Source organism: Dreissena polymorpha, chromosome 14 (assembly GCF_020536995.1).
Source record: "Dreissena polymorpha isolate Duluth1 chromosome 14, UMN_Dpol_1.0, whole genome shotgun sequence".
Taxonomy (NCBI): domain Eukaryota; kingdom Metazoa; phylum Mollusca; class Bivalvia; order Myida; family Dreissenidae; genus Dreissena; species Dreissena polymorpha.
The window spans coordinates 50,778,092-50,794,611 of NC_068368.1; the positions used below are offsets into that span (position 1 = coordinate 50,778,092).

At 34.2% G+C, this 16,520-nt stretch overlaps 1 protein-coding gene across 1 annotated transcript in view; it reads left to right on the forward strand.

Annotated features, from left to right (window-relative positions):
• The first annotated feature begins 452 nt into the window (after positions 1-452).
• The window catches only part of LOC127857363 (uncharacterized), a 63,636-nt gene continuing 47,568 nt past the window's right edge, over positions 453-16,520 (forward strand). The window contains exons 1-5 of the mRNA XM_052393762.1: positions 453-502; positions 1,906-2,123; positions 10,903-10,923; positions 11,551-11,622; positions 14,181-14,347. Coding sequence (XP_052249722.1) covers positions 2,082-2,123; positions 10,903-10,923; positions 11,551-11,622; positions 14,181-14,347 — 302 coding nt within the window. The 5' untranslated portion in view covers positions 453-502; positions 1,906-2,081. The remainder of the gene's footprint in view (positions 503-1,905; positions 2,124-10,902; positions 10,924-11,550; positions 11,623-14,180; positions 14,348-16,520) is intronic.

Consider the following 16,520-nt stretch of genomic DNA (forward strand, 5'->3'; position numbering starts at 1 on the left):
GGAAAGAGGGATAATTATAATCAAAGAACAGTTCAACAAATCATCAACACGTGGTTAAATGGCTTTAAACTTTGCACAAATTTGATTTCTCGGAAGCAGTCGAAAAACCTCTGTCGTAAGTAATCTTGCAAACTGCTCACATTGTTTTCCTCCCCATACGGATTAACAGTACTGTAGGTATGATAGAACAAAAAGGTCGGAACCAGTCCTTTCTCTGCTCAAAGTTTGCATTTATTACCCACAGGGTTTTACTTTACTGGTTTCAGAGACGTTTAAAACTAGTTATTCGCAGCTCTTTCGGTCTTTACTTAACTCTATGCACACCGATATTTACTGATGCAGTAACAGTAAAGTCTATACAAACATTATAGGTACCTGAGTGAGGTTACAATTCATAGTTTGTAGATTGCAAAACTTGTTTGTAGTGTGTAGCCGTTTGTTTCATCGATTATGTCCCCTTAGTACTCTGTCACGAAAAGGTTATTGACAAATCGTGAATATTGTAAGTAGCTAAATAAGAAATGCGTTTTCTGGATTTGCTAACGACATGTTACGTTTTTCATGAATGAAACCAATAATTGAAATGTTTATTTGATTTTCTGACTAGACAGTTTTCGGAATATTAATCAAGTGTTTCCACTGAAAGTGATAAATTAAATGTCGGGAATGTTCTTAAAATTGAACAAATAGTTATAAGGTCATGTGAAACCAACTGTCATTGACAGTTATTGACAGGTTTGTCTGCTTGTTGAACAAATTCAGGGATGGTTCAATTGTAGTTTTTTTGGTTCTCACACACAAAGAGTAAGTAGACATAAAAAGATTAGAATGGTGTTGAGACAAAGTAATATTAATGTCAACTACACCTTTCAGTTTTTGCCTAGTGTAGATTTGTGTCAGCTTCTTTATAAATTTGAACAAATCGAACATGTTACACTTATTTTATGCAGTATGTTGCTTTATTTAAGTTATGTACCAGAATGCAAAAGATTTGTCTTTGTGAATGGTTAATTATTTTATCACTTTTTTTCCATTACTATTACAATTTCATTTTCAAGAAGGAAGTATAATTTACTTTATGATTCCATACCAACATGTTTTACAGTAAAACTTTTACCATACTGTGTTATTTGCCAACCATATTATTGCAATAGTTATCTGGAGTACTTACTAAAATATCTCTGAGTTTCAGTTAGCCTATTGTGTTGTTGCTCACATACTGTGTAGTGTAACATTATATTATTTTACGGGAAAAGAAATTTCTTAGCAAGCGGATCACAAAGTTACAGCTCCTGCTAAGAAATTAGCAGCGAGTAAAATCGAGATTAAGAGCGAATATTGATACGAAAAAAATGCTTATTTTCTTCCTGATATGGCTGGAAAGTGTACGGCATTTAAACAATCAATACAAATTATAAAGGGTATAAAACAGCAAACAATACCTGTCTTGGGATGGCTGTCGCCATCTTGTTTTTCACATGATTACCCCCTCTGTTATATAATGACCACAAAGACATAATTATTTGAAGTTAAACATCTGTAGTATGGTATCTCTTTGAAAAAAGTTTTAAATTGTTCAACTAGCCAATTTAGTACAGCTTACCATTACACCACTGTAGTATGTACATGTGTCTGAAAAAATTTGTGAATTACTAAAAAAAATATGACACTACAAGTTCCAGAGCTTGCTACTTGCAAGAGTGGGCCATGCACTTGAATTAAGGGAAGTAACAAAATGTTACACTAGTATGTGAGCAACAACACAAAAAGATAACTGAAACTCATAGATATTTTATTTAGTACTCAAAATAACTATTGTTATAATATGGTTGGTACTGATAATTAACATTGTATTATTCTTTCTGTTTATTAATGTCTGTAAACCCATTTGAAATTATATTTCAGGTGCAGTTCTAAAGATAAAGAATGCAACTGGTGTTAACAAACGTGAAATTTTTTGTCTGAATCTTAGTCTAAGAAATTGTTCTTACTAGCCTGTCTTTGCCGTAAGACGATCAGAAAGGCGGTCCATAAGACTATAACAAAGGCGGCGTATCACAAAGGGTGTGTTGTGTAGAGTTATGGAAAAGGTGCAGTCTTCTGTTGCATGGTACCAACAGAAGGTGAGTGGTTTTATAAAAATTAATTCTTTCAGTGCTGGCTATGGGAACCGAATTTTGAAGGCCTTTGCAAACAGTTTGGATCCAGATGAGACGCCACAGAACATGGCGTCTCATCAGGATCCAAACTGTTTGCTATTCTGAAAGTATTCATTTATTTTTTTGTGAAGAAAATGCTAATTTTAGAAATTCAGCTGACGACAAATTTCCCAGCATGCAAAGGGTTAAGGGACAGCAGTTGTCATGATCATGTAGATAATTCTTTTGACCCTATGTGGATATGCATGCCCTTATTTATTTCCCCAAAGGTATCAAAATGACAGTTCGACATGAGATGTCAAATGTATTTTTACCCTTTTTTCCTAGTCTGAGAGATGCAATTATGTAACAATGTTTAATCACCAAACAGTGTGAAATTAGCAAAATGAATTATTTCCCTTAATACTTGAAATCTGTTATTTTCATGTACTACTCACATCAGATAACTAATACATAATATTGTATATGGGTTGCATATTAATACTATACACATTGTGTTATGCCTTTTTTTTTGTTGCTTTTCAAATATAGATGAATTTCTTTTGTTGAAATTTAAATATAATGTGAACTTATCCTAATTTTAATTTTCTCCATAAAAAGCAACAAACATTTAAACAACGATGTAATATGAATTTTTAAAAATTATTTTGAAAAATGACTTGATAATTGTCTTTGATGTTTAACACCAAAAACTAGCCTCGATTGGCCCGTGATTCAACTGGTTGCTTCATTACTGTCTTTTGTATTTCATAGGGAACATGCATACTTTAAGACATCAGTATTAACATGTTGAATAATGCGTCATGCATAATATGATATTAACATGCTGCTAGTTTTCAACCAGGTTTATTACATAGTTGAAAATCCTTATTATTAGATTGGCATAGTGCAGTAGGATGCTCTGGGACTAGTCAGATTCAGGTCACTGCAGGGTTTTTTTCCCACTTTTTGGGAAGATAGCCCATGGCTTTGGAATTGGGAATTTTATCGGCATTTTCATGAAATTGGGAAAATAAATTAATTAGCCTTTTTTTCCACATGAAAAGTCCACTGATTAGGGAAATACTAAATTTGATATAACTCTTTATAATCATTCAAATTTAAAGAAAACAATCATATAATACTTTGTTAGATGTAATTGAATTAAAATTGAGATAAAATACAAATAAGACTTCTTAAAAAAAAAAAAAAATTTTTTTTTTTTTTTTTTTTGGAAATTGGGAATTTTTTGCCACGTTTTGGGAAAAAAGTATACTTTTTGGGATTGGGAACATAGCCGAATTTCGGCTATAAAATCGGGCCAAAAAAAACCCTGCACTGCTACAAAAAAAAGAGAAAATAGATTTATCCTTTACATGGAATATAATGTATTTTGATGGATTGATCTGAAACTATTTATAAAGGTAGCTTGGAATTATATTTGGGGCAGTTTTTATGCCCCTGGTACGGTCGCATATAGCAGTTGAACTGTTTGTCTGTCCGTCTATCCGTCCGAAAACTTTAACATTAGCCATAACTTTTGCTTTTTTGAAGATAGCAACTTGATATTTGGCATGCACATGTATCTCATGAAGCTGCACAATTTAACTGGTGAAAGGTTAAGGTCATCCTTCAAGGTCAAAAGTAAAAAATACAATCCAAGAGAAGTAATAAGCTTTAAAAGGGAGATGATTTCTAAACCTGCCAAATGATATATTGAAATTTTATTTCAAAGCGGCGCAATAGGGGGCATTGTGTTTCTGACAAACACATCTCTTGTTTCAAGATAAAGAATACTGTAAAAATTATAAAAAAACAACAGATAATCTCTTATCTGAGTATTTCAGATTACTGACTTGACTTGCTAGTTTGCACTGACCAACGTTCATGAAACTTTGAAAAAAAAATGGTATCCCCAGTTAGTGTTCATCTTTATAAACACTGTAGTAATATGTCTTTGTTGGCACCACCACTTATATAGTGATTACAAAAATTTTGAATTCTAGATATAATTATAATGGATTGTCATTTTTGGCCAAGCAGTCTTTCAGACCTCAGATCAAACAGACACTTTCGGGGTCACTTTCAGATTGTTCATAAGAAATGTTGAATTAACAACTTCAAATACTACACAACAATTATATGTGTCTTGTTCTGTGAAAGCTGGTCATAATGAATGTGCATAAAGTGTCATCCCAGATTAGCCTGTGCAGTCTGCACAGGCTAATCAGGGACGACACTTTCTGCTTAAACTTGATTTCGGTAAGGAGTGACTTCCTTGAAACTAAGAATAACATAAAAGCGGAAAGCTTCGTCCCTGATTAGCCTGTGCCAACTGCACAGGCTAATCTGGGACGACACTTTACGCACATGAATTAAGCCCAGTTTTCTCAGAACAAGACACATATAGACCTCGCTCACAATGACTTACGCCTTTCATAATTAACCTCTGTTAACCCTTTCCCACATATATACGTATTTTTACGCCTTTGTAGTCCCTTAGAAAGTTAAATATAATTAAAGACCTTTCTTACTGACTGTATTCAAGTTATAGGCTTCAATTCCAACCCTAAGATACTGATGAGCAGCAAACAGCATAAAACCTCTACAGACTGCGAGTTACTCACAGGCTGTTCTGGTTTTATGCTGTTTGCACATAGCCATTTTCACTTTGCTTCTGAGTAAGAAAGGGTTAAAACAGGAACGTTATGTTCCTTGGGAAAATAGTAAGAACCAATATTAGGAACCAATAGGTACAGGTCTTAAGGTGGGGACCATTTGATACACATTTTCAAATAATTGCTAATAATTGTACATGACTTTGTATTACATGGAATAAAAAAAACTGCATCCATTTAAAAGAATTGTAAATTAAAGAAAAAATTGTGCCAATTCGTATAATTATATTGCATTTCTGTAAACATTTGTTTTTACATAACTGAACACAAAAGATTAAGAGTGTTATAAGCAGATTGAATTTTACTGGAATAATCTGTAATTATTAATATATAATCTCTGTGTCATTCATGAAAATGATATACATGTATTACTTGCTTTGATAATGACTTTGAACCCATTCATTTCACCTTGAGGCTGCTGATTAAAACACAACAACAAACAGATCAATGAATGAATAATCTCTCTTTTGAGATTTAGTCTGCATGATAATCCGGTTTACATACCATTCTATTAAGTTACCATTCTTGATGTTTTAGGTAAACAGAGGTATCAATGAGCATACTATATCCTGTTTTTTCAAACATACTTAAGCTATTTAAGGTAGAATGTCACCCTTTGCCTGTTTAAAAAAACAACAAGCTAATTGAACATATGTCATGATTTGTTTGTGTACAGCTTTTACTGCTATGCATTTCTGCAAATCTTTCATAGATGAATATGACCAACAGAAGGTTTTAACCCATTTATGCCTAGTGAACTCTCCCATCCTTCTAAATTGGATCAATTTATTTCTAAAATTAGGTTTGTCGAGTATATTTATTTCTGTATGTAGAATATTTCTTACAGAAATTCCTTTAAGCAAACAGCGCCGACCCTGATGAGATGCCGCATCATGCGGCATCTCATCTGGGTCTACGCTGTTTGCCAAGGCCTTTTTTCTAGACGCTACAAATAAATGGGTTAAGAGCATGTTTACAAATGACATCTGACAAAGGTGTTTTGTCTAAAAATAAAGACTTTTATTTATTCAAACTCTATTTTCATTAATGTAATTTTTTTTTTTAATCAGTATAAATACTGTTCTATGCACAATTGATTTTATTGATTTTAAAAAGAAAGCTGTCAATCTAAATGGAAATTGCGTGTCACAAATGTTTTCATGATAACAGTGCTTTAATATATGAGAAGCACTTTGCAAAAATGGGGCTTAATGCATGAGGGTCAAGTTTTGTCCAAGATTAGCCTCAGCAGTATGTGTGTTAACCCTTTGCATGCTGGGAAATTTGTCGTCTGCTAAAATGTCGTCTGCTGAATTTCTAAAATTAGCATTTTCTGCGATTTTTTTTCAAAGAATACTATCAGAATAGCAAACAGTTTGGATCCAGATGAGACGCCACGTTCTGTGGCGTCTCATCTGGATCCAAACTGTTTGCAAAGGCCTTCAAAATTCGGTTCCAGCACTGAAAGAGTTAACCAGGGACAACACTTTCCGCTTTCATGGAGTTTTTAATTAAAAGGAAGTCTCTTCTATAATCAAGCATAAACATTTGTGTCAGGTTAAGGGTGGGGAGATATGCACTACAAAATGACAAGAACTTAATGCCTATGGAAATGTTAAGGAGTAATTTTGGTTTTGTCACAGGATTTCTTAAATTTCTGCCAAGGAAGATCCAAAACATCTGAAAATCTCAAATTTAAAACAGTTTTAAAGAGAAAAAACGAATACCTCTTTCACTGAATGAATAATGTCCTATACACACCTAATATAACATGAGTGAATTAGAATGAATTTGGGCTGTGCTCTGTGAAAAGGGGGTTTAATGCATGTGCATAAAGTGTCGTCCCAGATTAGCCTGTGCAGTCCACACATGCTAATCAGGGACGAAACTTAACGCTTTTATGATATTTTTCGTTTCAGGAAAGTCTCTACTTAGCAAAAATCTAGTTAAGGTGGAAAGTGACATCCCTGATTAGACTGTGCAGACTGCAAAGGCTAATCTAGGACGACACTTTAAGCACATGTATTGAATCCCCCTTTTTAAAGAGCATGGCCCATTTATAGATAGCAAATTGTGTTGGAAGTACCTTTCTTCTAGTGTAACTTAGGGGTTTTAATTTTTACTTTATACTTGTAACTTGTTGTTTGTTGGCCAGAATGCACGGTTCTGGATGTTATGTTTATGCCTATTGTTCAGTTGCTCGAATTGTTGAGAATTCTAAAGAAAGCTGCAATTCTCTGACATGTGATGTATGGCAACTGTGGTTTATTACACCAAGGTGTAGTATCTGTTATGGAATGTACTCTTGCATAATATATGTGATGGGCATTAATTAGCCATGTGGTATTGGTTTATGTTTTTTGATTGAATCAGAGCGAATGGTAAATAATGAATGTAAAAGTCATTGTAAAGCCACTCAAAGCAGGGCTACCAGCTCACAATGCCAGGTTACTTAATTTTTAGTTACCCTAAATTTGAGATTTTCAGTTACCCAAACTCAATTGTGAATATCAAGCTGTTGTTAATTATTTCTTTTTTTAGGGGGGGGGGGGGCCTGAATAGACATTGTCATTCTAAATACTTATCCATGCAGACACATATTGCACATATTGACTGGTTTCTGTGATAAACATAATGAGATGCATAAAACATAATATAGAAGCATTAGCATTGCAAGGATGTAACCAATTGCCATCATCCAAGCGCCTCTTACATAATATTGAAGTGAATTGATCTGAAAATAAGTTCACCCCATCAGGGGAGTATTTCATTTATTATACTAGCCTATATCAAAATTTGTGTTGCCAAACAGGGGAAATTATATATAAAACATCCCTGCATATACATTAAGCTCTCTGAATAAGTTGTCTTTTTCTTCAAGAAAAAGTAAAAAGATCTATCAGGAAAAAAAACCCATTCAAGGATTGCAACTTTCATTGAAACAAAGAGAAAATAAAGAAAACCAGTCTGAATTTAAATGGCGGCTATTTTCAATAAAAATTTACGAGATTTTTAAGCATTATCGCAAATCAGATTTTTCTTGAACCAAATTCTCAATATTTTCGCAAATGGATAACGACAGCGCGAGCCCTGTTGCATATGCAACTATTTTAGTTTGATATATAATAGTTTCACACTTTTACTAGTATGTCTATATCTCTTGCATTTGTTCAATGTCAAATGATATGTTCATAGAACTACGGTTTTAGAATTATCCTGTCAAATACAGCCTTTTATAATAACGATTAAATTTGCAACACATTTTCATTCTGCTAATAACTTTATTCCATTTCCGTCTAATTTTTATGCCTTCCTTCGAAGAAGAGGGGGTATTTTGTTTTGCACATGTCGGTCGGTCCGTCTGTATGTCCGTACGTCCACCAGATGGTTTCCGGATAAAAACTCAAGAACGCTTAGGCCTAGGATCATGAAACTTCATAGGTACATTTATCATGACTCGAAGATGACCCCTATTGAGGTCACTAGGTCAAAGGTGAAGGTCACGGTGACCCGAAATAGTAAAATGGTTTCCGGATGATAACTCAAGAACGCTAATGCCTAGGATCATGAAACTTCATAGGTACATTGATCATGACTGGCAGATGACCCCTATTGATTTTCCGGTCACTAGGTCAAAGGTCACGGTGACCCAAAATAGTAAAATGATTTCCGGATGATAACTCAAGAACGCTTGCGACTAGGATCATGAAACTTGATAGGTACATTGATCATGACTCGCAGATGACCCCTATTTACTTTCAGGTCACTACGTCAAAGGTCACGTTGACTTGACACAGTAAAATGGTTTCCGGATGATAACTAAAGAAAACTTACGCCTAGGATCATGAAACTTCATAGGTACATTGATCATGACTCGCAGATGACCCCTATTGATTTTTAGGTCACTAGGTCAAAGGTCAAGGTCACAGTGCCAAAAAACGTATTCACACAATGGCTGCCTCTACAACTGACAGCCCATATGGGGGGCATGCATATTTTACAAACAGCCCTTGTTGTAGTTTTGTTACATATATATATGTAAACATATGTGCAACATAGAAATTTGCAAGCACAAAAATGCAGCAAACATTTTGGACATAATCTTTCCTTCATATCAATGTGTTTGTTCTATCTCTGTTTAATATTTTAACTAAGCTGACATTTAAGGTCAATGTCTAAATGTATAAATGCCAGTTTGTTTAAACTTTCAAATAACATGATGCTTGACTGTCTTTTAAGTGTCTATCATGTAGTGATTGTTGCCAGTATTCATTAAAATGCTTGCTCCAACGTTTTTTTTTGCTTAATGCGCATTTATCCAAGTCTTCAAAAACAAGTTCTTATGTTTGAATATAAGAAATAGAAGCCACATTTATGACTCAAACTTGATGAAACAGGGTCTGAATATTAAAAATATCAATTCTATGTTTGAATATGGGTCAACTTTGGGAAAAATCAGAAAACCAGGTAATTCTGCAACACTTGTTGCCAGTGAGTTTTTAGGGCTTCTTTTGGGCGAACACTTTGCCCTGTAAATTTTACTCAAATTCCCATATTTTCCCCATATAATAGCCTTCAAATTTATCTCTCAATGTGAGCTGTAATATGAAAAAAAAAGACTGAATTGTGAAAAAAAAAGTGAGATGCTTTTGTTGTTATTGTTCCCAGCTATTTACATCAAAGGCACAATAAAGTAAAACTTCAGCTGCACTAGCAGAAGAGGTAACATTTATTTACAATGTGGGTTGTTTTATGGCTAGCAACCTATTGCCGAATATGGAGACTCTAAACAAATGCACCGGACAAGAAACGCATGTACATTACTCATTAACACACAAACATGAACAAAACAGGAGTCAGTGCCTTGGAATGGTTAACCCCAAAGCTCTAGGGGTTTATACTGGTTTTATGGAGCTCCATATGTTAAGCACTATAATCACTAGAACCTTGAAACTTACACACATGGTAGCTATGAGCATATGTGCGACCCTGCACTATTAGGAATTTTGATCTGACCCCTGGGTAAAAAGTTATGGGGGTTGGGGTGGGTGCGGGTCAGATTTTCACTCATTTTTATGCCCCCGGTATGGTGCATTGGCCATAACTTTTGCAGTATTGAAGATAGCAACTTGATATTTGGCATGAATGTGTATCTCACGGAGCTGCACATTTTGAGTGGTGAAAGGTCAAAGTCATCCTTCAAGGTCAAAGGTAAAAAAAACAAATCCAAGGGAAGTAATAAGCTTTACAGGGAGGTAAGTAATGAACCTGCCAAATTATTATTTTTTTTTTAATAAATCAAAGCCGTTTAGGAGGGGGCATTGTGTTTCTGACAAACACATCACTTGTTTTATGTTATTTTACATCAACTTCTTCATTTCTATACCGATTCACTTCCAATTGATACTGAACATCTCTTATGACAATACAGTCAATCTCAACTATGCATGTCCCCATTACCAACCCTGGGGTGCCCCCTGGGTCAAACATGTGGCGTAAGAATACGCGTCTTCCTCTGCAGCACCATTTTTAGTTATACCAGAGCACCAGAACCAAAACTTTCTGAGGCAAAATGAAATGAAAGCAAACCTTGAGGGTCAGAATCACACCTACAAATCAAAACTAAACTTCAGGGTGGGGGTTGGGGTGGGGGAATTCAGCACTTAGAAAGTGACAGCACTTTTGTTATCTAGTGAATGTGGACTTTGGCTTTATAGACAATCGACCTGAACCATGCTCAAAATTCTGGAATGGAAAAATACAAACGATAGATATAGTATAATCACTCATAAAAGTGTTGTTATTAGTTCAAATGAAAGTGATGTAACTACTTGAAAGAAAAGGGATGTTATTAGTTCAAAGGAAATTGATGTTACTACTTTAAATAAAAGGGATGTTATTTGTTCAAATAAAAGTGATGTTACTACTCTAAAGAAAAAGGAAATTGATGCTATTACATGTACTTCAAAATTAATGAAAGTTATGGTATTAATTGAAATGAAAGTTACATTTTTAGGTAAAATGAAAGTTATGTTACTACTATAAAGAAAGTGTCATAAGTTCAAATAAATATGTTGTTATTACAGATATCAAATGAAATTTATGTTGTAAGTTAAAATAAAAGTTGTGTTGTTAGTTCAAATGAAAGTTAGCTTATTAATTCAAATGGAATTTATGTTATTTGTTCAAATGAAAGTTATGTAATTATTTCAATTGACAGTGATGTTATTAGTTCAAATGAAAGTAATGACTTTTTTGTTCAAAGTAATCATTTGAAAAGGATAATCTCCAAGATAACAAAGTATGAGATCAATATGCAGTATGTTTTGATTTTTTTTAGGGCATGTTTTCAACAAACCAATCTCAGAATGAAGATTAATGAACCTACTAATTAGAACCAAGAAAAAAGCACCGCTGACTTTGAATATGTACATGTACAGGCTACAAATGGCACTTTTGTTGACAAAAAAATGCTGTAAATAAATAAATAAAAAGGTTATTAAAGGTTGTTCATAACAAGTTTGACTAAACAAAATTAAGCAATTTTTTGAATGCCCAATATGAAACATATTCTTTGTTCTTTCTTATGTCTAAGAATTTTGGTAATTTGTTTTGCTTGATCATGCACATTTTCTTTAAGAGCAACACAATATTTGTGTGTGATTGCTTTTAAATGTCATGCAGTTTATGATGGTGGGTGTGCAATAATCGACTGCGTTTTGTGTCTTTTCTAGATTGGATCGTACGACAGACAACTGTGGGAGCAGTCCGTCGAACAGAAAGTTTTAAAGGTTGGTGGACAAAATGTAAGCAGCGATCACAAATATCAATAGATGTGTATATGCATAGAAGTATATGGTGATTTTTTTACCCCAACTTAACACAAAGTGCTCATAGTGAATTTTTTATTGGTTGCAACAGATGACAGAATAAAACAAAAACTGTCTGCATTTTATCTGTAATATGTCAAAGTCGTGCTATAACTCAGTATGTAAAAATATAAATAGTTTTAGCCCATCAGTTCAAGCATTTTACATAGTCTTTTGTATGCAGTGGCATGTTGATTACATTTACATTGAGAACACTGTAGAGTTCACATTATTTGCCAATCTTTGCGAAACATGGTCGGACCAATTATGGTAGAATTTTGTCTCTTGTATATCTTGGCTGAGATCTAAACTTGGTCATGTGAGTTCATAAACTAGGTTAGTACCTCACTGGGTATGGGGATACTTCAATAAAAGAGGGCACTTTGATAACAGAGAAAAACAAAAGCCATCTAAGTTCCTCAGTTTCTTTTAATTTATATTTAATTTAATATATTGACAAATGGTTGTTCCTTTTTTTTGGTGAAGTGATAATTTCAAGAAAGAATGGTAGATATTTGCCGAAAATAACATTAGAAAACAGGGTAAACTGGATTTTGAGTACACATTTCAACAAAATAAACAAAAATAATATAAACTTTCTAAGATCATTTATACTTATGATCTTTGTTCTAATAATTTTACAGCCCACATAAAATCTGTGTCGTATGGCGTACATAAAGCTTGGTCGGAAGTGGAATATATTACACAAACATCACCACAGCAGATCAGATTGGTTTACTTTCTTTAAGTTTCAGTTGAGTGCACCAGGGCTTCTTGTTTTCTTGTTTGATGTTTTCAACTGATGTTCAATGTTTCTAGAAATCATGATTTTTAATGGTCAAAAAATAACAAAATTATCAGCATACTTTTAAAATAAAGGTTATTCAAATACATGTACAGAAAAACTGTTTCTGTTTAGGTTCAATTGATATTGCCTCAAAACACCAGTCCTCTAAACCTTTCCCACTCAGAAGCATATTGAAAATGGCTATGTGCAAGCAGCATAAAACCAGAACAGCCAGGGAGTAATTAATATCACAGTCTGTTCAGGTTTTATGCTGTTTGCTGCTCATCAGTAGCAAGGGGTTGGAGATGAAGCCTTTAAAGGGGCCTTTTCACAGATTTTGGCATGTTCTAAAGTTATTCATTAAATGCTTTCTATTGATAAATGTAAACATTTGATCGTAAAAGCTGCAGTAAAAAATAAAGAATAAAATTTAAAAAAGGGAAAAAACTTTGCCTGGAGCAGGTTTCGAACCCAGTGACCCCTGGAGTCCTGCCGAGGTCCTGAAGTAAAAACGCTTTTACCCTCTCGGCTATTGTGCCGAGTATACATAGGTGACATATTTTATACCTTATAAAAAGCAATCTTCGTAGTGTCACAAAATTTAACGACAACAACAGAAATCTCCAAATTATTCAATTGTTTCGCGTTGCAACGCTTTATAATTTTTAGGTTTTAAAATCGTCAAAAGATGCATATAATGGCTATATTTGACCATGGTAAATGTTCAGTAATACTGTTTCCTCACAAATATAACTGAAACGAAAATTTGCGAATCTGAAACAACTTTTTTCAATTTTGTCAATTTACCAAAACATGAAAAGATCCCTTTAAAACTTGACATTAGTAAGAAAAGTCTTTAAATTAATTTTATTTTCTGATGGACTACAAATGTGTGAAAATACGTATCTAAGTGGTGAAGTGTTATTTACCACTTCAGGTTTTAATTTCAATAATAATTGAGTTCAACATCGTGTCAATGGGTCTGGTTCATATCAATTACCAAATGACTTATGAGGATAGTTATGTTTCCTTTATAAAGAGAAAGAAGGAAGTGCATTCCTAAAATAACTGATTTCTGAATTCTGTGTTCAAAGTACTTGAGTTTACTTATATTTCCTTCCTTATGGAACAGCAGAGAGTTACACAATTTGGTATGTTTTCAGAATTTTAACATTTCTGATAAAATTATATTTCCCTTATTGAGCTTTAACGTTTTACACTAGGCACTATGCAAATTGCATGCCTGTGATTTTAATATTCTCTTGCCAATATGTCACATTGAATCATAAAATACAAATTGGTCAAAAGGATTCTCAGATAATAATTAGCAATAATGCCAGAATGTTTATATCAATTATCTTTAAGAATAAGGCTTTGATGGTCAAATACAAATGCCAAATGGAAAATAGCAAGAAAAATCACTAATGTCCTGTTGCTGAATCATCATGCAAAGCCCGCTCCTTGTTGTGAAAGTATTTCCTCCACCCACACCTTTTTTCCTCAAGAAATCATGATTTTGATTGGTCAAAACATAAACTTGTTCCCAGCGTACATATGTTAATCAATTATGCCCTGTTGTTTAATTTCAGAACATCAAACATGCCTCTTTTATCAAATAGTTAAAAGAAATCAGGATTTTCATTGGTCAAAATGTAATTCTTTTCTCAGTGAACATGTAAATCACTAATGCCCTGTTGATGATTTTCAGAACATCAAGCATGCCCCGCGCCGTGTTGTGAAGCCAAAGACTGAGTTGATAGACGTAGATCTCGTGCGCGGGTCCACCTTCTCCAAGGCCAAGCCGCAGGTGCCATGGACCTACATTACGCTGAAAACATTCAGTCGAGTCATCTTCTTTCCCCTGCATTACAGATGGTATGGTCGTTTTATGTGCGATTTTATATGTATATGGGCTGTGCTCTGTGACAAGGTGGGTTTAATGCATGTGCATAAAGTGTATCTTTAAACAAAAAATGAAATAAAAGTGTAAAATGTCGTCCCTGATTTGCCTGTGCGGACTGCACAGGCTTATCTGGGATGACACTTAAAGTACATGCATTAAACCTTCTTTTCACAGAGCACATTTCCATAAGTATAATTTGAAAACTTACAACGTAATGTGAAAAATCTCCTCTCAACCCACATTGCCCAGGGATGTGGTACATGTACCCGGGTATTTGTTATGTAAAAATGTATTGTTGTCCAAGTTTATTTAAGTCATGCCCTTGGAGTCAAAATTGGCCTGCCCTAGCTGGGGTTACTTTTTCCCTTACATGTGTTTAGAAAAATCTTAAAAAAATATCCCCTGAATATGCAAGGCCCAGAGGTTTGGTATATGTCCTGTACAATCATTATATGATGGTGGTGCACCAACTTTGTTCAAATCATGCCCCTTATGTCAAAATCGACCCTGCCCTGGGGTAGCTGTTGTTTTGCTGATATGTGTATATTGAAAACATATGCAATCATCTCTGAAACTGCATGCCCCGGAGCTTTGGTATTTTTTATGTATTACATTGTGTTCCTTATATATTATATAGCGGTCCGCTGAGGTTATTCAAGTTATGCTCCTTGGTAAAAATTGGCCTACCGAGGTGTAGCTTGTTTTCCTTCATGGACATGGTAAATAATGTCCAAGCTTTATTCACTCTAATATCACAATCTGAATTCAGGTGAGCTATGTAAGGCCATCAGTGCCCTCTTGTTTTTATTAAAATATTATTTTATTAATTGTGTTGACGTTTTAGCCTCTAAATTTTTTTTTTACAGATCAGCAAAATGTTGGCTTGGTGGTACATGTATCATGCCTTTTTCTGTTTTCCAATACAAGTTAACAAGTGTATTAAGTCATATGTCACCAGTATTGCATTATGAATGACTTTCCTACTCTAATTTCCTGTCATTTAATAATAATTAAATCAATTGAACTATTATCATGATTATAGCTGAGATAGAAATGCTTTCAATTGCATGCTCAATTATTTTTGTGTGAAAAAAAAATCAATAAACATAATGTTGGTGCCAGAAGAAAATAATTGAATTCTATTGAGCTTTTATTATGTGACATACTAGAATGCCTACAGCCTAACCCAAAGCTGTCTTTGTTATGGGTAGTTTAACCTTTAAATTGAAGTTATGGTACTTGTTTGTTACTTTGGGTTAAAATCAGGTTAAGACGATGGCCAGATAATTACCTGATTGGAAATATTCTTTTAAACCTTAGTAATGTGCGATTAACTATTAAAGACAAGTTATCGTGCATGTACATTTCCTGGGGTTGTAATCAGGTGAATATAAGACCGTATAACAACCTGATTAGAACATTCTTTGGGGATTAAACCTTAGCCATGACCTGTAATAACCTACATTTGTATGTAGTAGGATAATGAAAATATAAATGAGCCCTGCCCTGTGAAAATGGGTTTTAATGCATGTGCGTAAAGTGTCGTCCCAGATTAGCTTGTGCAGTCTGCACAGGCTAATCTGGGACGACACTTTCCTCCTTAACTGGATGTTTGCGAAGAAGAGACTCTCTGTAAACAAAACATTCCATACAAGCAGAAAAAGTCATCCCTGATTATCTGGGACGACACTTTACGCACATGCATTTAACCCCCTTTTCACAGAGCACGGCCTAAATTTTTCGTTGATTTTTTTTTATATAAAAAAAATATTGATTAGATTCTACTGATTCAGAAGGTATAGAAGGATTGACCTGTCTGTTCATTCCTCTTGTCATCTGTCAGTATTAGGTTAACCCAAAGTGCCATGTCATCAATAACATCAATAAAGCTTTCTACAAAGCTTTAATACTCGCATTTATGATGTATATGAACACTATGAACACAATGACATCATGTGACCTCATCTTGACATAGCCATACATTAGTTTGAAAGGCTTCATTTCCAACCCATAGATACCGATGAGCAGCAAACAGCATAAAACCTGAACAGACTTGAATTACTTGCAGGCTGCTCTGGTTTTATGCTGTTTTGCATGTAGCCATTTTTACTTTGCCTCTGAGTCGGAAAGAGTTTAACAAAAATG